Genomic DNA, 23263 nt, shown 5'->3' on the forward strand with positions numbered 1-23263 from the left:
TCAGTATTTAAGAAAAATAGCATCTCAGATTAGTGAGGTAATGGAATTAAATTCCATAACCCTCCATGACCTGCCACAGGCTATGGAATGACAGCACAGACCCACTTCATGGCATGAGATCTTCACAGCTTCAGAGCTAATGACACAGGGACCAGCAAAATCAAATATTTGCAGGAACAGGAAGGAACAACATTAGCATTTCCAGCTTTTCTGGAAATCTGTTTCAACACATTCAATCTGTTTCTCCTGTTGGAGAGCTGTGTCCCATGAAACCCATTACCATCACTGCTGTGCTCAGCCCAGGCTGCTCCTGTCCCTCTGGAGAAGGGACTGGCTGTGCACACACATCCTTCAGTCCCTACCCTTGTGTCCATCCTTCCTGACTGGCTTTATCAGCCTGGATTCACACTGCACCAGAAACTGCTAAGGAATAGATACAGAATTAAAAATACAACTTCAATAAGAGACATGGCAACTCACAAAACTGTTATTACACTTAGCAATTGACTTGGATTACTCTGTTCCACACAGTGATTTTTTTGGGTACACCGATGCATTCTGCCTTCATAACTTTGCCTTAGTGTGTGAAAATGAACTGTCACATTTCTCTGAGCAATATTCATTTACATGCCCATATTTAAATCTCTTTCTCAATATTAATTTAGGCTGTCATACTTTAATCTTCCTGTCTCCTTTGCAATTAAAAAACCACCCTTCTCTTCCCAAAATGAACAATGAATTACTATTACAGATTTTCACCTAGCTTTTGTAGAAATACACTTTCTCCATTAATTTATTTCTTTTCTTTGTAAGCAATGATGATTAACACATCAGACAGCTGTATGCAGAGCTTTTCAATAGTTCTAATGAGAAAGATACTTTTATCCACATTCTACTAACAAGGAAAACCATCTGTATTGTATTGGCTATAACCATTAAATACCATTACAGAAGAATGTAATCAGATATACAAAAGCTATGAGGTTGCAATGTTGTGAATCCTGGAAACTCAGAAGGAGAATCAAAAATTAAATCCTTTATTTATAAAGTATTGATATTAATTTTTTGAGAGAATGATGGAGGGTAAGGGGGAATGGAGCTCAGAGAAAAACCAAACAAAGAAGAGCAGGATATTCATGTCAGCCAAAGTGGAGAAAATGCCTTGAGTTCCCAATTTGCTTAGTGAAAAGACAATGTCACTAGAACAACAGTTTTACTGAATGTCAGCTGGAAAATTATTCCACAGAGAAAGATTTTGAGATCAATAAGAAGTCTGTAGGAAAACACTCAAAAAAAAAAAAAAAGACAGGAGGAAAAGAAATTTATGAGTGCAAAGACCTGAATGGTTTGAGAATCAGAAGGAGTACCAGTGCATTTGAACCCATTAAAGCATTGGAGTGGAAATTTGTTTTACTAGTTCTTCCCCTTACAAGCTGAGTAGTATTCTTTAAAACAAAGCCCCTCTCAGTGGCCCTGCTCCCTGTTCCCCCAAAGATACACAGCAAATCTGCTCAGCATTTACCCAAGGCTGAAAGCAAACTTACACCCAACCAGGAAACTGCAGTCTGCAAGCACCAGATTTAGAGCAGTGGCATTTTATTTTGCATTTAATGTATTATATTGTTAGAAGGACAGGTTATCCTTTGATAGCATCCTATAAAACTCCAAAGACAAACTGAGGCTATCATAGTTCAAAGATCAAGATCTCCAGCAAATATATCCACCCCAGGGACTTTGCTGCCAATTGCAAAAGGAATATGCTCATCTTTATCACCTCATTTCCGTTACTAAGAGGAATGTAAGGCCTGGAATAAAACCATCCTGGTCTAGATCTTTGCCTACCAACAGGGACACTCAATGAAAACCAATTTTCTGCTCACACAGATGTGCTGCAAGTCAGACTTTCTCTGCTTACTACTTTCCTCATAACGAGCTTCTCCTGTCTGACATGAGCTCAGAACACCAGCAGAACAGTGTCACCCTTTGATCTGAGCTGTTCTAGATATCTTCCCATTCCTTTAGATGAAAAATATTTGATTTATGCTGCCTGCAGCCAAATCAACCAATTTGACCCAAAGCTTGCCTAAGTTAGAAGGCTTTAATAAGACTTGGATTCACTTTCTAAATGCAGTTAAGATATTTTATGGCTATTTCCAGAAACCAAACCTTCATATTCAATTCAGCACCGTATATAACCTGCCCAGGTTCATACACACACAGGTATTTCCTTAACTTGTTAATAAAAGCTATTCTGCCTTGTTGTAAAAGCCAAGTCCCTATTTTCTTCTCTGAAGTTTTTCAGAAAGAGGCTAAAAGCATAATAAAATATTATCCATTTATTTTATTTTCTTCCCATCATTCATTATTTGAACAAATATATTAGCATACTTAAAATACACTCTGAAACTGTGATTTTAATATACTTTATTGAAAAAAGTACACAGTTTAAATTGTATTCAATGGGACAAAGCAATGGTCACCTCTATCTACCAAGTCCTTTTTTGATGAATCATGACTGCCATATGCCAAATTCACATCTGCACGACTTGCAAAGTAAAAAGATAAATCTTTTTTCAACATATCTTTAAGAATTTATATCACCAACAGTTTAAAATCATGAAATGCTGATGCTCTGACTATATTTCATGTCCTCTATGTTGCACCATTTCCCAGTTCACAGTTTATCCATGTTTTAGCATGCCAGTTGAACACATCAGTCAATGTCACCTGGAGAAAATCATCAATAGCAGAGGAAGAAGAACAAGAGAAGGTTTAGCACTAAGGCCTGAGACACCACCACATTCTCTTGCATTTTCCTAAAGAAAATAAAACAACAAAGGAAAATAAATACAAGCCACTACAGTCAATCATGACACATGCTTTTTTAGCAAACATAGGCTTAAGAGCACTGATGCAAACAACAAAGCCCATAAATGAAATATACTCAGGAAGTAATACAAGTACACATTTTGAGCTGAACAAGTTTAGGTTGTAGACTGAAAAAACAAGCACTACACCATCCCCTCCACTTTCTGCTTTAGGTCTTGTTTTACATTGCATTAAATCAGCAGAGGCAGAAATTAAAGTTACTCCAGAGTAAAAAGGATGACAAAGAACCTATCCTGTACAGGCCACTGGAATCACATCCTGGTCTCCACCAGCTCTCCTTGGCACTGTGTGAGAGCATCATGCAGAACACAGAGCAGTAAATACATGGTGTGGAAGGGTCACTATCCCTCCCAGGCAATATTATGAGTGAGCACAATGACTATAGCATGACAGGGATGATACTGAAGCTAATTACTGCAGCAAACATTAACTGCAGAACACTCCCAGCCATCTCTAAGGAATCCTGTGGTCACTGCTTGGGCCAGGGTAAGTTCTCAGATATTCCTGGCTGCCAGTGCTCACACCCCGCCACGTTCTCAGTCTGCAAAAGCAGCAACTCAAGGCATTGTCTACATGAGTACAGAAAAGCCTTGTAGCACTTACAATATCCCTCACTTCCCTGATACTGAGTCTTCTGAATATTTCCCAACATTTCATCTTGGAAGACAGTTTTCCTATTAATCATTTTTAAAGAAATAAAAAATTTACCAGAGCTCAAAAGAAAGGAAAAGCAGATAGAAACTTACTTCAGGGTGAAATCCATGACAAGATTCTGGGCGTCTTCTTATCTTCTGAGATTTCAACCGTTCACATTTAAGGGATTCATTATGTGCAAGGCAGTTAAGGAGAGATGCTCTGAGCATTGCATCCTCATGGGAGTGTTTTGAAATGAATGCAGTGAATTTCAGCTCCTTCCTTCCTCCCCATTAAAGCCCCAAGGTGATATGTGTGGTCACCACAAGGAAAAGAAAGTGATTCTAGTGCTTTCTTCTCTGTGATCTGTGTTTTCAACAGCAAGTGTGCACTTACGCTGCTGGCCTGCCTTTCCATAATTCTGCAATAAAAGCAGACTACAGACTGCTTCTGAAAAATTCCAGCTTATGGGAAAAAACTCATCCAGAACTACCTAACTACAGAACAGCAAAAAATGGGAAGTGGGGCAACCAAAAAAATCAAGTGATATATTTACTTTGCTAAATTATTGTAGATTTGGAAAGCAGGATTCTGAAACATTTTCAATGCCCCAGTCAAACCTTAAATAAAGAGATATCTGTGTTAGAGGGAGTCCTGTAAGTTCCAATATAATGAGGTCCATCCTTATAAGAAATTTACATACTTAGTGTCTAATTTGAAAAATGTTCCCCTGTCTAAAGATGACCATGACCTTATGCTACATAAAATAAAATCCATATAAGTGTGGTTGCTTAGTTCATACTGGCTATACAAAACAGAAAAAAAAAAAAGTGAATGCACATTGAAAAAATGTGTGAACATATTCCCAGATGGCCTAATTTCAAACAACACATATTATACGTGATGATGCAAGTTTTACATGATAAAAAGTTTTTCAATATTTGCATCTTAACTCTCTTTCTGACCAGTTTGTAATAATAAAAGGATATATCTTATTTCTATAGGTGCCATGGTAATTGGTGGGATAGAATCACAGAAGCATTCATTATCTACTACCACCATGAAGAGGTTGCTACTTGGGATCTGCTGGATAACAAAAGACCTGAAAATGAAAAAGAAAACAAATAATGGTGACATTATCAGCATTTCTGAGCCACTGGTTCTTGTTAGGAGTTTATCAGACTTTTATGTATTTACAGTCTGGAATGGAACAGATCCACAACTCTAATGAAGGCTCCTCTGCAGCCACACCCTGACAGCTCACAGCCCAAACCTGAGTCTCTACAGTTGTATCAGGGCCTTTGTGCACTCTGGGTCTTGCTTGAAGCAACAGCAACTCCTGATCCCAGCTTTCATCTGTCCTCTGGAGAGCCATTTTATTACTGAGCCAACAAAACATAGACCAGGCCTCAACAGTCTCCAAAGCGATTTATTTTAGAATAATGACTATCTGGTATAAATGTGGTGATAACTCAGCACCACATTCAAATGAAGACAAAGTAGGCAACGCAAAGGGAGAACAAAAAAATAAAGGTATTTTTTGTAAGAAGGAAAGCACCCAGGGAAGGATCCTGTGGGCACCAGTCGGTGATACACAGAGTTTCAGTGAGCTGAACCCTTAAGCACATACCAAAGAGAAAAGGGGCAAAAGGCAGAGCCAGATAGACACTATTTACCCTTTCCTTTGAAACTCAGGGCACAATACAAAAAATGGCTTTAAGCTCAGACCCAATTCTACACGAAATTTTGAAGCAATCTGTTAGAATTTGTACATCCTATCAGCAGCATGTCAGCCATGTCAAATATCACTGAAATCTGGCAACTCCAAGAATTAGGTGTTTTGCAGTGCGGTTTGCTGTAAATGTACAGAATGCTAAGTGAGGGTTTGAGCACCAAGAAGATGTGGAGAGAAACATATTTTTCCTCAGACATCTTTCTTTAAAATACATATTGTCTTACTATAATAACTCCCTGCTTTTTCCAAAGATCACAGAAGATGAAATAGCAGAGAGGGCAGGGAATATTTAGACCTAGCCTAAGAAAAAAAATTTGGAAAACTTACTATAAAAATGTTGCCAACGGAAAGATTAAATGCTTTTCAGTATTTTTTAAACTTACTGAACCTCCATTAAAATTACACTTAGAGTGATCTGCAATATGTTAACTTTATGTTTATACGTGAAATATACATTTATGGCATAATGTAAAAGGCTGAACTTTATAAATGTACCTACCAAACAGCTGGAGCATGTAGCAAGACTGACATCATTGTAATGGAGCATCTGTGGCTTTGTGGATTTGTGTGTGGGAGAAATGGGGCCAATAAAAGGAAAGGAGGAAAAATCTTTAGCAGGCAATAGCACCAAAATTGTACTGCATGAATTTCTCAAAACAGCTATGAATAAATCAAACAGTAAAGGATAGAAAAACCATTACTTTTATTGCCAGAAATTGGCACTATTTGCATTTTGTGCAGTTTGAAACTTATATTCATTGTATCTTTAAAACTAACTCAGAAAAGAACCTGATGGGCATAAGATGCTTTAACAATTAATTGGATGGTAAAGGATAAATTTCTTTTTGCTGAGAAGGGAGTAATTACTCTTCTGTTTTACCTGTGGTGTGCTCAAATCCAAGCCCTTTTTTGATACCCCTTTTTGTCACCTCCCACGTGAACCTGTGGAAAGCATGTACTGTGGAAAGCATGTACCCCACAGCCAGGTTTAAATTAAGATGCCAGCTCATGATAGCTGGGCAATTTCCCATTCTGATTCTTCTTCCACCCACCCTGAGGTGCCACAAGGGCTGTGCAGTATGAGGCTATTCCTTCCTCAAACTAGAGAGGGGGAATGAAAGATTCCCATCACTTCACCTAGCTGGGATGAAAGCACTTTATCCAGAGGAGTGTTTCAAATGCACAACTGATGCTGAATAAATTACTACACAGCTAAACTATGAAGTCTCTGTATTGCTTTATTACTGAAAGCCTTCATCATTTCTAATTTCATCAATTTGGGTTATGCAGTACCTGCATTGACTGACAGAAATTATGAATTAAAGGCCATTCAAAGAGCAATATATTAGTTAAGTAAAAACTCCTCTTTGCTACCTTAGGAATTATATCATAGGTATCAACTAAGTACCTTAACTCTGTTCACCAAACAGTGAATATTCTTATAGACCTACAGGTTGTTTAACTAGTACAGAAGTTTGTGAAGTGTCTAAGCTTATGGTGGCTGCCACAGAGCTATAAAGAAACACAAAAGATTGAAAATTTTGGCTCTCTGTAGCATTTTTTTCCCTTAGTGTGCAATAACATCTTCACTAATATCTTGAAAAGTGAAACAACTTGCTTCTCATCCTCCCACTAGAAGTTTTTTAACATTTTCAAAGAAAATGTTTCTTCCATCAAGCAGTAAATGGATGTTTCCCCTTACACAATTCTCAAACATAATCTGCAAATGAAGTGGTAAAGCCAACGTACCAACAAGTGAAGACAGAGGATTCAAGACCTAGATTGAGCAAAGCAAATAAGTAAGGGCAAAAAATATCCATTTTAGCTTTCTTTTCTATTAATAGTTTGCACAAACAAAATATACCACTTTCAGCCATTGTAATTTCAGATCATTTCAGAGCCATGAGATATTCCTACCCTCACCAGATCAGTGGCAAAGAGGTTTGTGCCAGTTGTAGCCACCACGGTTGCTGTGTGACTATTCAGACAATTCACATGGCGCTGCTTCCATGCCCAGAGTGGATAAAGCACACAATCATCCCAGCAGCAGCTCTGCCCTTTGAGCCCAGCCTTCAGTTCCCATGGTGACATGCATATGCATCTTTGAAATTCATTTTGAACATTCATGCCACTAAGTCTCAGGAACCGAACATTCATGGAAAACAAAAGGTGCTCAAACACAGTCAGACCAAAGCCTTTCAGGGACTGAGACATTCCACCAAAATACTCCACTGTGTAAGCCAAGGCAGAAAAACCTCCAGCAAACAGCTTCCATGGCTGCAGGGAGAAATGAAGTCGCTGACAAAGTAGGGAAAATGGCATTATCGTTTTGTGAGATCCACTGTGAGGCTCTAAAGGTTCCCTCACAATAACTATTCCTGAACACCTGCTGGCTTAAGCTGGCATTTGTGTCCCTGCTAATATGGAAACCAACTCCCAAGGACTGAGTAAGGGGTTTGGCTGAACTTGATTGCTGCTTTAACAATCAAAAGAAAGTCTATGTTTAAGTGCTTTTTATTGAAGAGAATGTGTCACATTTAAAGGATAAAGCTCTTCTTGTTTTAAGTAATATAAACCTTTTGATTTGAATCCTTTTCCTCTACTACAGTATCATTACCATCATTCAATGGAGCAGCACAGGAATAGGCTTGCAAATATCTCAAATATAAAACAGACTAAACTGTTGGGGTTCCTGTTGAAGCTACCTTGAGTCAATAAGAAGCTTATTAATAATTTCTCCTCCATCTTTCATCCACTGAGGAACTAGCTTGGTTTATTTGATGTACAGGTTCAGAGGCTTAAAACAGACCTGAAAACAAACTGTTTCTTGACTTTGTGGGGAAGGTGAGGAAGGAAGAAATTTAATACTTGAAAGGGGTAGACAGAGAAGGAGGAAGAAAATCTAGTTATGCCAAACTATTTTGTTAATGAAGAAACAATAACAACAGAGAGTAAGTCTGCAAGGAACTCTGTGTTTTGAGTCAGAGTGTTACATGACAATTTTGTCATGTTGCACACACAGTATCTGTTTCTTTTTAACCTGTTTTGGTTTTGGTCCATATGAAAACATGAGCACAAATAAAATGCAAACAGATTTGGGAAAAAAAACCAGCTTCATGTTTTAATTGGAAGTAGAAAATATTTGCTCAAAAGGCAATACTTCTTAATCTGTTCCTTGAAAATTAATTTTTCATTGTGCAATTATAAAAAATAGACTCAGACTGCAGGTACTGCTGTGTTCATAATTATATTTGGTAGTCATGCTTCTGAAGGCATGATAAGAAAGCACACTTTTAATGTGTGTGTGGTGGCTAAATGACTCTTCCCACAGATAATCAGTTCTTTCTCACTCCTTTAGGCAGCCTGTAACTTGGAAAGCATCACAAGAGCCCTGCAGGGCAAATGCTGGGGTGCAATCACACCTGCTGCCCTTGGGCACATAACTCAGGCTCCTGCAGGAGAAGGGGGAGCAGCTCCAGCTCTGGCCATGCAGACACAGATCATTCAAGGATAATTTGGGGCAGGAGCTTGGCTTTGGGGATCTGAGTCATCCTCGGCAGGAGGGTCCTTCTCTCTAATGGATGGACAGTGTCCTGCAGAGAAATGCATCCTGAACAGGGTGAAACATGACACTTAAAGCTGAGTGTGGGCTACAACACCTGTTCTTAGGGAGCCAGCACATTACATTCAAATCTGGTTTGTTGAGGTTTCTTGGGGGTTTTTTTTCTTTTTTTTTTTTTTTTTTTGTTTAAATTTAAATTGGAATCTCTCCCTTTTATTTGTATATGTAAAAGTCTTTAAAGAGTTATAACACATACTCTGTTGTTTTAATAATTTCTTTCCCAGACTGTTTAAAAAAAAAACAAAACAAATCAAACCCCCCAACCCAATTCCCAAAATTCATATTAGAAGAATCACTTTCTTCTGTAAGGAGAAATAATTAGAATATATACAGTATAGAAGTAGGGACTGAGCTGATACTACTCTTGCAGCACTGCCTTCTCTCCACACTTTTCCTTTCATCTTTATGTCTCTGAATTCCTGGGTGGTAAAGTGTTTGTGAGGGACCTGGGAGAGGGACAAACCTCTCTGGAAAAGGAGGAAGATGCTCCAAGATTCAGGAAAAGGACAGGGACAGCAGGACAAGCAGAGACAGTGCCCTGTGGGAGAGGCTCTAGGGAAGCAGGTTTGCTGCTCGTGCAGGAGGTACCTTTGCCATGAGGGCTCTGCAGTGTTTCCTTAGAGATTCTGGAGCATTTCCCATGCTGATGGAAGCAGGTCCAGCAGGAGCAAGGCAGAGCTGTGCCTTTCTCCCTCCTGGCTGCTGTATCTCCTGACAGACCAAGCCCAGCTCACTGGCCAACCTGCAGATCACACCCTTCTGTCAGTCACTGATTTCCCTTCTTAATGCAGGCCATTGCTTCACTACAAATACCTCAATCATGTGGCGCAAAATCTGTATGTGGTGGCTTAACACCTTGTCTCTGAAGAGCAGTTGGCTTCCCCTTTCCTTTCCTAGCATGGCTGGATCAATAAAAGGCAAAGCTGAGGGAATTCTATTTCAGACACACCAGAGATGTTCTCATCCAGCTAAGCAAACCTAACCTTTAAGCTGTTTACTCCCCACTATTTGACTACAGCATCTGCTCTTAAAGGAAATCAATATTACAGCTGAGCAGCTTAATCTCTGTACTTCCATGCAGGAGAGGTAATCCATTTCCTTGTCCACTGGTGTTGAACTTTGGACAGGATATAAACTGAGCACAGACGTGAGGTTTCCCTGCTAATGAGCAGCCACTTCCACAGCCCCAGCACAGTGAATTTTGGGGAAACTGCTTCAACACAGCATTTTTGTATGGGCCTGAGGGTGGGCCAGACAGCTGTAAGAGAGGGCATAGTGATAATGGCTTGTGCAGACTGAGGATCCCAAACACCACCATTTCTTGGTCATTTGCACTGAACTATTTTCCTTTTCCTGGCCTGCAGCCCTGGTGCCATTAGCTCTGGTGGCTACTGACACTGACACAAGGCTTGTTTCAGCAACAAAGGAATGGCAGGAAGCCTCCTGGGAGCATTCAGAATTCTCTGATTTTCAGATCCATGGCCCCCTGTTTTCTTCAAACAGCTGCAAAGGCTGAAAAGTGTTAGAGGGAACAGAACTAATGTCAAGCAGCATGGAACTCGGAAGGCACAGGATAAAACTATGCTTGTGGGACCAGAACACTTAGAGAGAATATCTTCTCATTATACTGAAGAATGGAAGATATTTCTTTGTAATTTGGGGGGGATTTGAACACATCAACAACACTGAAAGCAATTCAGCTTGTTTAAAAACAATGTTGTGCGCTTCCTGTTAAAAATTAATTCTTTTTTCACACAGAAATATTTAATCATTGCACTTTGCTTTAAAAAAACTTCGTTCCTGAGTAATAATTGCTGATCTATGTGCTGTATTTTACAATTAGTAATCCCTTTAATTTTACAAAAATACCCTGCTGTTATACACTCTGCAGTAGAATATGCGGCCATGACAAACACACGGCTTAGGCAGGATTTTAGTAATATAAATATTTAAATCACTGTTCGGATTCACTTTTAATTCCATGCTCAGGAGGCTTAGCAGCCTGATTTAAGGGCAAAAAATTCCATGTATGTATTTTCAATTTTTTTCCTTAATGATCACTAGAACACTATTACTATCGTTTAATGTCACAGTGATGACTATGGGACTTAAAATCAAATTATGAGTAGAAAATCAGAGTAATGTGCCAGCATATGTCCCTCCTGCACATACATAATCATATCAATCATTTTCATGTGACAATAGAAAAGATCCTTTAAATACCACTTGTTTGCTCAGGCACACAAATCCCACAAAGCATGGAAGAATTTCACTGTGAGTAATTTGAACTGAAATAAACATAGGGCAATATGTTCAAATTGGCAACCTAAACAAATGCACAAAGATGTGAGGAAGTGTCTAAATTTCCATGGAACTCAACTTAGATAGCCCTCAGTGGCCACTCTGCCTCTTGAGCATCACTGTAAACTCAGCCTTTCCCCCCTGGGTGTTTCAGTGTAATTTTTGTCTGCAAACCTCCATTAATGAACTTGGAGTATTTTGGATTAAGATGAGTTGTAACTTTGGGATTACATTTCACATCTGACAAATGTGATCTTTCCTATTTTTTACAGAAAAAAATATACCGGCATGAGGGCAGAGTAAATGGAAAATATTGTGCAGGCTGCACTCAAATATGTGTTACTCACATAACTGTTGGTTGCAAACGTTCAACCCTAATGGTCTGGAACAAACTTTAAGAATTCAACTGGAGTGCAGATATCCACTCTGCTGTTTCCCAACTCCCATCATGTGCTTTCCAGGCTGCTGGACACATTTCCAACCCACATCTCTCTCGCTTATCACATTTTTGCAATGAATGAATGAAATGTTTATATCACAGTCAAGTTCTGCTACTTGTTTTTTGGGGTTTTTTTGTGTGCTTTTTTTCCCAAATAAATGATGACAGAGAATGAAATATCTAATACAATTTGTAAAAATAACATACATGCCAATAACAACATTTCTGAGAGCTGCAGCTGTGTATAAAAAATCAGCTAATGGTTCTCTCACATGGAAAGAGGCAGATAAACTTCCAGCCTCAGGCTTGAAATTGGATCCTGACCTCATGCTAGCAAAATATTGTCACCACATACAGTCTCACTGCAATTTGGTATCAGTGCAAACATACTCATAGCAAAGTTCAGCACTGAGGATTTAGGTGAGCAGAGTCATCCTCACCATTCCTGTGCTGCTGGATGCTCAGAGCCCCACAGAGCTGGGCCATGGCTGGAAACGGAGGGGTTTCAGCCAGGACCCCCAGAAATGCCCATCCTCACTCACTCCCCACCAGGAGGGGATTCTTTCTCAATTAACTGATGCTCAGACAAGAGTATTTGACCAACTGCAAACATCTAAAAACTGAAGCGTGTAGAGCCTTTATGATGACAGAAGATCCTTGGTGTAGTGAGGCATTGGACTGTTTGTGACCTTTCCAGTGCAGTCACCTTTCCATATGAGGTGTAGGATAATGGAGAGTTTCAGACCTCCAGCTTTAAAATGTAATTGCAATTTTTTTATCAGAGAAATCAAGACCAGAAATCCCACAAACTTTAAACATTTGCCAGCATTCATACCCCTGAACAAACCCAAGGTGAGTGTGACATGTGTGGGTCTCCAGAAGCAGGGTGGGTCCCTGGTTCTGGGCTCACAGTGACCAAGAGATCACACAGTGACTGGTACAAAGCAAATCATATCAGAGGTCTCCTAAAGACTTTTTCACAGTGACACCTGGTTAACAAGACCACAACAGAGAGGTCAGGGAAGAAATCCAGGCTGAAAAATGCAGCTCCAGTGCAGCATGTTAGCAAATATGTGTTTTTAGCAGAGTTCTTTAGCTCTCTACACAAGTAGTTGTGGTTTGTATTGAGAGACATCTCAGATTGTGCTTTTTAAAATGTTATATGATTTCTAAGCTAGGTTCTAAATATAACTTTAAGATTAAAAAGCAAGTTGATAAATTCTGGTTTAGGAAAGCTCGCAGATATCATACGACATCGTAAAAGTAACATTTAATTGCAAGAATTGGTAACTACTCTTTGCCACAACTTTAGGTCAAGTCTCATCAACAATATGACTCTAACAAGGACCTGCATAACAGAAACAGTATAAAAAGCAGAAATGACCAGGAGATTCACATTAAAAGAGTAATAAATCCTGGACCTAAAGTCCTCATTGGATGTGTCCACCGTGTGTTTTGCAAGGATGTTGTTAATTTATTTCTGTTAACATAAACTTTAGCAACAATTGAGAACGCCACATCTGAAAGACTCAAGCACACAATGTGCCATCTTTTCCACAGCCAGCTAAAACTCTGTATTGTTTTATCTAATATACAAATGTTCCTTGTATGGGTCTCAAATCATAAGATTCAAGCTGTTTCTCTAAGTTAAAGGCTTTAAAATATTCATTAAGCTATTCCAAACCTTTTAAAAAGGAAAATGCTCTATGTAAAAATGTCTAAGCCATGTTTACATTGTTTTACATCTGCCTATAATACGAATGTATTACAAACTAAAATTAATGTTCTGTTATTAGCAATTCTTCATGTGTGTCTGAGTTTAAAAAGTTTATTGCAACATTTCTCAAGCTCAATCATCTTTTTCCTATCCCAAGCCATTGTTAACAAAAATAATATATATTACCACTGAGCTCTATACATTATGTCATACATACAACTTTTTAAATCCCTTGTCATTACAAAGCGTCCTTTCATTGCATCAGCTACTATCAATCATTTCATTAATATTTATTAATGCTTGTTCAAAATGTAAAATTAAGCTAACTTTTAAGTAGATTATGATTTTTATTTTAATGGAGTACTGATTTTAACTATGAAGAATGAATGGGTACAGATCATCACACTCCCCTGCAGAGGTTTTATTGGAAATGGGGAGTTAAGAGGAAGAATGCACACCTTGTCCTACTGGTGAGAGAAAGCCTATAGCTAAACTTCATTTTCACTAAAATTCCACGATTTTATGGTGCTTGCAGAGGGAGACATAGGGTGGCAATCTGTGTACAAACAACTAAAATGCTCCAGAATTCAGCAAGCATACTAAAAATGTTCTGAAACAAAAAAAGAAAAAAACAAAATCCCCAAGCAAACATAAATTCTCCAGCCTTGAAAACTGTCCAAGGGATTGTTAAACTGATGACTGGCAGGCACAGACCTGCCTGGTAACTGAGATATGTCTTGCCCTATTATTTTATATACCTTTTTTCTTAAATGAAAATAGTAATTTACAGTGTTTCCTGAACTGGTCATTCAAAATATACATTATCAAAGGGTAGAATTAAATTGCCCATACAGTGACTTTAAATTACACCTGCATGACAAACATTATAATCACTGGTGCCTTTGAAGTGAAGAGAAAGTTATTCAGCCTGCAAGTGGAGAAGTGTGGGTAACACACAATATAACATTTTAAGCTAAGTATAAAGACCTTTAATAAACAATTCTAGCAGTTTAAATTGCATAATTTGATACTTTTTACAAGGAAAGAACAAGGAAAAAATATTTTTGGATCTTCTGGAGTTTTGGGGTTTTGGCTAAAATAAGTTTCTAGAAATACTGCTGTTGCCTCAAGTTTAAAGACTTTTTAACAGCCATAAGGATTCTTCAAGTCTGGAAGATCTACTTTTCAAAAGAGAAGTGCAAGATAATTCCATATTCTTAGATTGTGATCCTTGAGATTTCAATAATGAACCACTGAGGCATGCAAAACGCAGAGTTTCCCTTGAAGATATTCCTTTAGCTCCATGCACATCTAAGAAATGAGCATGGAATGAAAGAAATTAAGGTCTGTTCAGCATTGTGAAGAGCAGTCCTAAACAGTTTGGCTGCAGCACACCTGTGGCCCAGCATGGGCACAGGTCAAAAACCACCCATGTTCCATAGTCCCGTGGGTACCGGGCATGGCAAAAGAACAGTGCAAAAACACCCAAGGTGGGGAAATACAGACAGCATTTCCCTCAGGATCATAAAAGGTCAATACAAGAAAAAAAAAATCCAAAATATCTTCTAGAAGATTTATAATTTAGAATCTAGAATCTGTAATTCAATGCCCAAGGACAGACACTGGGACATTCAGAACACATCGACAGAGCTCCGAAAGAGAAGAAATCAGCCCTGGATGCTTTGGCTGCTTCATGTGGCAAGCTGGTTTGTTTTGAAGTAAACTAACTACATCTGAAAAGGCAAATGATTATTTATTTCATGGGAAATTGAACTGTGTATTTATTTTCACGTTTTAAACATGATCAAGTACAGCAGTTTGGCAAGCTTCTACTGAGAAAGAAATGCGGAAATATTTTAGCAAATGGTGGTATGTCTCGAGATTAAGTGGGTTTTAAAAACCATTTCCATTTTAATGTCTGCAGATTGCACTGCTCCTGACACTAATATACTCATGCCCTGAGCAGTCTGCATCTAATTTGTGTTGTTATTTATCTGTTACTGCCAAATCTCTGCATTTAGTGGACAAGCCTGAAATTTGCCATTATAAATCCACATGAAGGGTTCAGTGTCATCCTGAACTGCACTTCAATTGCCATTTACCTCTTTTATTGACAATAAATGGCATTCAATGCCCAGTCTATGAGAAAGCAAGAGAAACAATTTGGTTTCTTGATGGTTTTCCTTGTTAACTTAATGTCTGCTTACTAACACTCTATTGGGACAAATAGATGATAGATGGGACAGTGTTTATTCAAATAAGTAGTTCCTATATATTTTAACAGGTAATTTACATGTGATGCCCAACAAGATAAAGTAAATGCATTCTTTCATATCTGGCATAAGTAAAATTTGCATAAATCTTTCCCAGGGTTAGGATGATTGCACCTAAATGCTTCTTTGCTTCCCTAGTGACAATATGGCTTTCTTATATTTACTTTCCTCTTTGTCTTAAGATTGTGAACAAAGGATCAACTGGAAACAAAACAGTTTCTTTGGGGTTTTGGTATTGACCTTGTAGACCCATGAGTGCTGCAATTAAAAGTGAAGGGGGGTTTTTTGGAAGTAAGGCCAGATTTTTGATCTTCATCCAAGTCCAATATGTCATCACACATGAACAGGAGAGGTTAAAAGGGCAAATTTTTAAGCATTTGACTGTGCAACTGCTGCCTAATGTGTATACCCACAGTTTCTACAGTGAACACACAAATTTGGCATCTATGCACTCAACTGGCTCCTTGCAACTTTGAAATGTTAACAAATATGCTTAAAGTATAAATAGTCAGATGACTAAATAGCTATACTCACCTTCATAGCAGTTATAGCTGAAATTAATGGTATTTTCCTAAATGAAAACATTTGAATTTTCATGCATAGATGAGATTTGCAATTAGACAAAAACATGGAGGATATACTAAAAAGACTGGCAAACATTTTCTAATCAAATGTCTTAACAGCCATCATCAATTCTATTTTATAATGACTTTGACATTCTAAGGATTCTTTTATTAGACACTTTTACTGCAACTAAAATTTGTTATGATGATATTCCCAGAAGGCAAAAACTGGTAAGGTACCCAGTGAGTATTGCTGAAGGACATTGGTTTGCACACTTATATTTAAAATTGGCTAGAATATTGGGACAATACTTCATAAAACTACAGGCAGCTCTGAGACATATAAAGTCTAAAACTTCAAGCTTGATGTCTAATCAGAAATTCATCTTTGAGCAGCACAACACCTTTAAGTCCATACCCAGTACTGCTGTCATTAGTGTAGCTCTGACTCACAGAACGAGTGCCGGTTGAGACTGATAAAGAAGAAACATTTCTCTTTAGCAATTAATTACTGCCAATGTTGAGGCTGTGATAGAACAGTCTATGACATAAGTTTCAGAAGTAATGGGGTTTGATTTTTATTAGGTTTTTGCTATAAAAAGGAATAGCTTACTGGAAAATATGAAACCAATTCAGATTTTTAAAAAAAATCCCAGTTTTTCTCTCTTGTTGACAGTGCTTAGAAAATGTGGGTTGACTTGTTTTTGATTGCTGTTTAAATAACAGATTAATTTAATAATCATTGGGATATTGAATAACAACAAATTATAGAGTGGGACAGCCAAACCCTGACCCTAATGACATTCTTATGTTAATTCTTATTTTCTTTTAGGCTCCTGCTTTCTTAATAAAACCTATATTTTTGAAAATCGTTTTTAAACGTTGCAATTTATCCCAAAGTAGTTTGCTTGTAAGAGATAAGTTTACATATAGGGAGTGTATTTTATATGTGTTTATATATTTATTGCTTGACTCAAAGCCTGCTTAGGTGTATAGGTGTCCTTCCATTGAATGAGTTCCCATTGAATGAGAGGTGGCTGTAAATGTGAGCCAGCTGCTAAAAAAGTAAATAGCAGGTAGTCCTTTCTACTGTGTGATTTATTTTAGCATATTGCAATTTATTTCCAAGTACTAATGATTAAATTTATGATTGGAAATGTTTATGAATTTTCATTACTGCAGTTGGTAACTGTCCCTCTGTGCATGGGCAGAGTATTTCTGCAAGATCAGTAACAGCACATCCACGACAGAATAGAACTGAGCCTCTGCCCCTCACCCTGTGACCTTGCTGGCCATGACTGTGACTTTGTTAGCAAAAACACAGTATTTGTGTCCCAAAATGCCTTATCTGAGTAACATTATATGGTTTCAATTAACATCAGTCATCATTTTTACTTCTACTAAGAGACTGTTTTTAGTCTCCTTTTTCAGACAAGGGCTCCATAGTAGTGCCTGGCACTGCAGGAACAAAAGCCGGGGACTGGGGTATCTTTTGACACAAACTTGCTTAAAGCAGAGTATTTGCACAACTTTTGTCTGCAAACCTCTTCACAATATACTGACTTTCAAGTAGTTTTTCAGTATTCCACAGGGTGCATAATCAGGTAAATATTTACAATTATCTTCCTCTATTTGCAATAAATATTTGCAATTATGTGTCACACACAGATTAACCTATAACATGATCCAAGGAGGACACAGAAAAGAACCCCACTGGCTCAAGGTGATGCTGCACAGGTTAAGCACCAGCACAGTGTCAGCTCCAGACTTGCTGCATCAAAGATTGAATCTGAATTCTGACTGATTGAGCCCATCATTCTTAAATTACAAATATTAAGCAATACACTTGCTTGTAAAAATATTTATTGGTACTGAGGCTATGAAACAGAAAACTGGGTCAGAAGATGTAGGTCTACAAAGGACTTTGGGTCAAATTCCTGAGCTGTTCTGCGGGAAAGTGTCCTGGGTTATAACAAAAATATTTGGAATCCAATGAAGTCTGCAATCTTAGATACAATTTGTAGATTGTTAATGACAGAGGGTAAACAGGATAACGAACAACTTTCCCATGAGAATCTAATAGTTCTTCTGGATTATTTCTTTAGGTTTTGCCGTTGCTTGTGGAGAAAAATAATGGGTGCCTTGAGATCAGTTTGCAACTTACAGGGTTTACTTTTATTTTTTTTTCCACTGTGGAACACAAAATGTTTTTCTATGAAAAAGATCTTAGTGCATTATTTTTGAAATACTATAATTTTCACTAAACTCAGTTTCCAACTCGGTGGGTTCCAAGTATTGCAGAATTGTATTATTTTTGAAACTTATTTCCTTTGACCTGAAGTTACCTAGGAACAGACTGAAATCTGCATTCCTTTGAGAAAACCTCGTCCTGTTAAATTAATCTTCTTTGCATGGAATCATGTCTGTTTGCAATATTTAAACAGAATCATTCAATGGTTTGGGTTTGAAGGGACCTTAAAAACCACCTGGTTCCAGTCCCCCTGCCGTGGCAGGGACATCTTGCACTAGACCAGGGTGCTGAAAATCCAACCTGGCCTGGAACACCTCCAGGACTGCTTGATAATTTGCAGACCTTCTCATTAACTTTCTGTTAAATTATCACAAAATAAGGCTGCTTAAATTCTACAATGCTGGCACAAAGCACTCCCAGCAGTGTAACCTTCATTGTACTTGGTATGTCAAGTGGAAAAATCACGGCTTGATTTTGTTGAGTTTGTACTTTTCAGGCAGTGGGACCCATTGTTGCACTTAAAGGGTTCCAGAGCATCAATTTACAAAGCACTCTCATACTTCTATTCCACAAAGCCATATAAAACCAATTATTCATACTAGACATTAACAATTTCCTTCTACTTAAAAGTTGGTCAGTAGCAAATGAAAAGTGAATATTAGCACTTAAAATTTATCTGCAGTGTACTTACTCCTGTTTCCTGTTTTAAAGTAATGAAAATATCAAGGAGAAAATTTAGGACTAAGTCCAGAAGCACACCTACTGACTTCAAAGTGAAGTTTTCACCTTCATTTGCTAATTGCATATTGATTTAACCTGGAAAGGAAGAGCTGCAACAATTTTTGTTTAACTTTTAAATTCTTCCTGACATTTATATTGATAGACAAATTATTGCTGTAAATACTAATCTCCCTGGCGATGACAACCTCTCAGCATAAAGGAAATCCAATTAAGAGACTTATCAAAGTACAGGAATTTGCATAAGCAATACCTATGCAATTTCACAATTTAAATGAACCAGTACTACAATGAAAATGTCACAGCACATGGGCAGCAAATGCAGAGAAAATACATTTTCAGTATAAAAGAGGAAAGCTAGACTGAAATCTTCCTCTTCTTTTAGCTCTATAAGGGACAAGTTTACAGGAGCACTGGTAAAAATGACATGACAGCACTGTCAGGTGAGATTTGTTATTATTAATTCAGCTTCCCAGCACTGGAAGTTTGGAGAACAGATTTAATCATCTCCCACTCTTTCAGACTAACAGTTCTAAGAATGAAACTCTGTTTGGCATTCCAGTAAAACAGCCAGATCTCACTGTACCACAAGGGAATTCCTAACCTATCCAGCAGGGTTTCACTCCTGGACAGGACACTGAACAGCACTTACCTTTTGAATCTAAATCTTACAGCCTATGCCCTTAGAGTGCTGTCTGATGTTAGGAAAAGACTTAAAACATTCACTATATGAAAATTAACGTAAACCTCTACCACTTGGACATTTTTTCTGGTAGAAAGTAATAGGCACAGCTTTAATTTAAGAGCATCAAAGTTTTAAGCGACCCCTGTAAGAGGAGAAATGCCAGCTTGACACAGGTCAGTACCTAGGATAAAACACAACAGACTCGTACATTCTTCAACACAGCCTCGAATAATTCAGTTTTACTGCTTTGTCACAAACAGTTGCATTAAAAAAAAAAAAAAAAAAAATGGAAAGGGCTTACTTGAAACAGTCATCGCAAGCAATGTTCCCCGTGGTCTCCTTTATGGTGCGCTCGGAAACAAAGGCTGGGTACTCTGTGTCACAGGGCTCCAGGGTCTGCTTCAACCTCTGAGCTATAGGCACAGCAAAAAACATCTTGATGTTAACATGAGAGGAACAGCACACAAAATTGTGAACAACATGAGATGCTGTGTTACAGAGCTCGCAGAGAACGGAAATGTTACTCAGCTTCTGCCACCCTGTGAGATTTCCTAGGCAGTGCATAACGCTATTTTTTCAATTAAATTTAAAAAAAATAGTTTATTCACGGAATGTAATTTTGTAAGATATTGCTGGTAAAGTAGTTATTAATGGTTTAGCCATTGCCAACCTACTTTACATTTATGCATGAGTTTTTATTCTTACTGTTTAGATCCAAGATGGATTTACTGTCACTTTTATCTCGATGCTGTGCATCACTAACCTTTATTCATGGGAGTTTACATTTATTTGGTATGTAAATTGTGGTATATTTTACTGAAGCCAAAACATCTATTTTATATTACAGCTTGGGAATCTTTGTAGGGTTTCATCAGTTAAAATAACTCTGTGGGTGGGAGAGGCAGAAGAGTTACTTTACCCAACAGCAATGTTTGTTATCTGCTTCCCAAAATAGTAATAATTAAGTCTCCATAGCACCTTTAATCTGAAGTCTTTGCAATGCAAGGAAAAAGTGTCACTATTTCAATCCTAAAGATTGGGAAGCTGAGTTACCAGGGAGCAGTGGGTCTGGTTCAAGGTCAAACTACAGGACAGCTGCTCTTCTGGCTCTCACTCTGAAGTATCTGTCACAAAATGTTTCTCCCTCATTCCCTTTCTTTTTCCTCCCCACCCCTTCATTGCTCCTTAACACAGAGATACACTTTGCACATCAGCACAAATGTTAGCCCTATCTTAAACTAATTGCTAAGTGGGAAAACAAGATGAGGTATGACAAAAATAGATTACACAGAACAGGCTCTTGGGCTCGACAGACCTTCCCTGGAGATGATCAGTTTCAGAGTGAGTGGTGCATCCACTGAGCAGTGCCAGGGGAGCCACCACATCTGCATTTCCAATCACACCAGGGCAGGCATTTCTGAACTGTTCACACTTCTTGTATGTGATAAAAATCCAAAAATTATTCCACCAAATGCACAGATCTCAAAGGAGGTACTAAAGCTGCTTAGAAAAATTTTGTTATCTCTGATGTTGTCACTGTGGTTGTGAGATATTTAATAGTTCAGTATTTTTTAGAAAATTGTCTTACTAGCTCTACTGACATCTTCCCTTTCTCTTCTGTTCTCCTTATCTGTTGTCAGGAATGACTGGAGTTTATCACCTGTGTTTTGAGTCTACCCTCACTTGTATCAACATATGGCTTGTGTAACAAAGAGGCTGAAAAGATTCACTGGTCTCACACTTCCTGCACCTCACTAGAGTCCAGAAGATGATGGCGTTGTCCAAGGTTTAGGGGTTCTTCTCTCTCATTTACAAATGTGATTGCAATTACAAGATCTTGTGCAGAAGTATTTTCCATAGCAGGGTCTGGCAAAGGAGCAGGTGTGTGTGGACCCTCCAGCATCTCCACACTACATCACATTCTATTAATGTCACAATTTGAGTGGGAAGCAATTTCTCCACTCGAGGAACTGATGGGATTCTTTTTTTTTTCCCTGAGCTTTGGTAAGCATTGTTAAATAAAAAATAAATGTACAAGCTTATTAATTTTAATTTCACGAAGTGCAGTCAGAAATATGACAACTCTTAGTGGTAACGTAGCATTACAGAAGACAATACCTAAGCACATGCTTTCCTCTTCTGCTCTCCTGTGAAATATATTCTACTTTTTCTTCCTAAAATATGCTGCTTCCAAACAACCATCCCTTGCTACCTAAGCAGATATGAGCTGGGCAAGCACCACCCTGAAAATACTGAGATTCCAATGAGCATCTTGAGGGGGTATTTCCAATACTCTTAACTCATCAAAGTGGAGAAAGTGACTTGTGAAATTTAAACTGTCAACTAAACCATGAATGGAAATTTCTCAATAATAGTGGTCCATCAAAGTGCTGCACTGATGGCTTTGTTTTAAACAAAAGAAAGTTTGCAAGTTATTATTGCCTCTTCTGTAACGAGTGCACTCTCAAAACACAGCTCAGACATTAATTTTCATGAGCTGAAGAGGGATGTTGTGTTTGAAAGATATTTTCTCCAGCATACAATGCAAGTTCCACTGGATGTTTCATGTCAGGCTATATTAACACATATTTGTGTAGCACACTTGGAAAAAAAAATATTTCCTACCCTGGCTGCTTTGGCTGCTCTGCAAGCACCAAGGACTGGGACAGGCACAGCTGCCACTCCTCAGGGAACAATTTTGGATTTTCTGGGTCCAGCACAGCAAACCTGACTGAACAGTTGGTCTTGGTTTTAGGGGCCTGACTGATATTTTATCTTCAGACAGGATATTATTTTGGCATAGAGACAGCCTAGTATCCAGGCAGCGCAAATATTAAATGAAGCCTAAAGCAGCAATTTTATCCCCTGCTTTGCTAAGAAATATGCAAATATGAAGCTGAAGAATTTGGTTTAAATTCTTACACCAGTCAGTGACACACAGCACAATTTGCCTATTAAATTGTCACTTGAAGAGCACTGCTCTTGTAAAGTGGCCCTTTACTTTTGAGAAACGCTTCTAAAAATGCCATAAAAAGTCTGTTAAATATAGAAAGACAGCTTACACTGAAAACTTCCCATTCTTAGTGGAACTATTAAAATTTTTCATTATTTCAAATGAAACTTCTGCATTTTAAAAAATTATTTTGAATAAATTGAATTTCAATACATTTTAATGTCTATTTTTGAATGAAATAATAAAATACAGATCAGCCTTTCTTTAGCATAAAATCTACTATCTTAAGCTCTAAAAATTATTTTTATATGAAATAATAGAGATGGTCACATTTCTGTACACTTTTTTTGAAATGGCATTTTCCAGCACAATAACTCCACTACAGTTTATGGCAGCTCTAGGAAGAAAAAAATGTATAACTAAAACAGTGTAATTGCTTTATTCACAAAGATTGTTTTGGAATG

General features: G+C 38.0%; 1 protein-coding gene across 1 annotated transcript in view; it reads right to left on the reverse strand.

Annotated features, from left to right (window-relative positions):
• Nucleotides 1–322: 322 nt before the first annotated feature.
• CACNA2D3 (calcium voltage-gated channel auxiliary subunit alpha2delta 3) overlaps nucleotides 323–23263 on the reverse strand; it is a 383943-nt gene continuing 361002 nt past the window's right edge. Inside the window, exons 35-38 of the mRNA XM_054281044.1 lie at nucleotides 20148–20259; nucleotides 4509–4624; nucleotides 3636–3715; nucleotides 323–2816 (exon numbers count right to left, since the gene is read on the reverse strand). Of these exons, the coding sequence (XP_054137019.1) occupies nucleotides 2724–2816; nucleotides 3636–3715; nucleotides 4509–4624; nucleotides 20148–20259 (401 nt within the window). The 3' untranslated portion in view covers nucleotides 323–2723. The remainder of the gene's footprint in view (nucleotides 2817–3635; nucleotides 3716–4508; nucleotides 4625–20147; nucleotides 20260–23263) is intronic.

The sequence above is a fragment of the Melozone crissalis genome, unplaced genomic scaffold, assembly GCF_028551555.1.
Source record: "Melozone crissalis strain CALT ecotype California unplaced genomic scaffold, PUWL_Pcris_2 ptg000029l_1, whole genome shotgun sequence".
Taxonomy (NCBI): domain Eukaryota; kingdom Metazoa; phylum Chordata; class Aves; order Passeriformes; family Passerellidae; genus Melozone; species Melozone crissalis.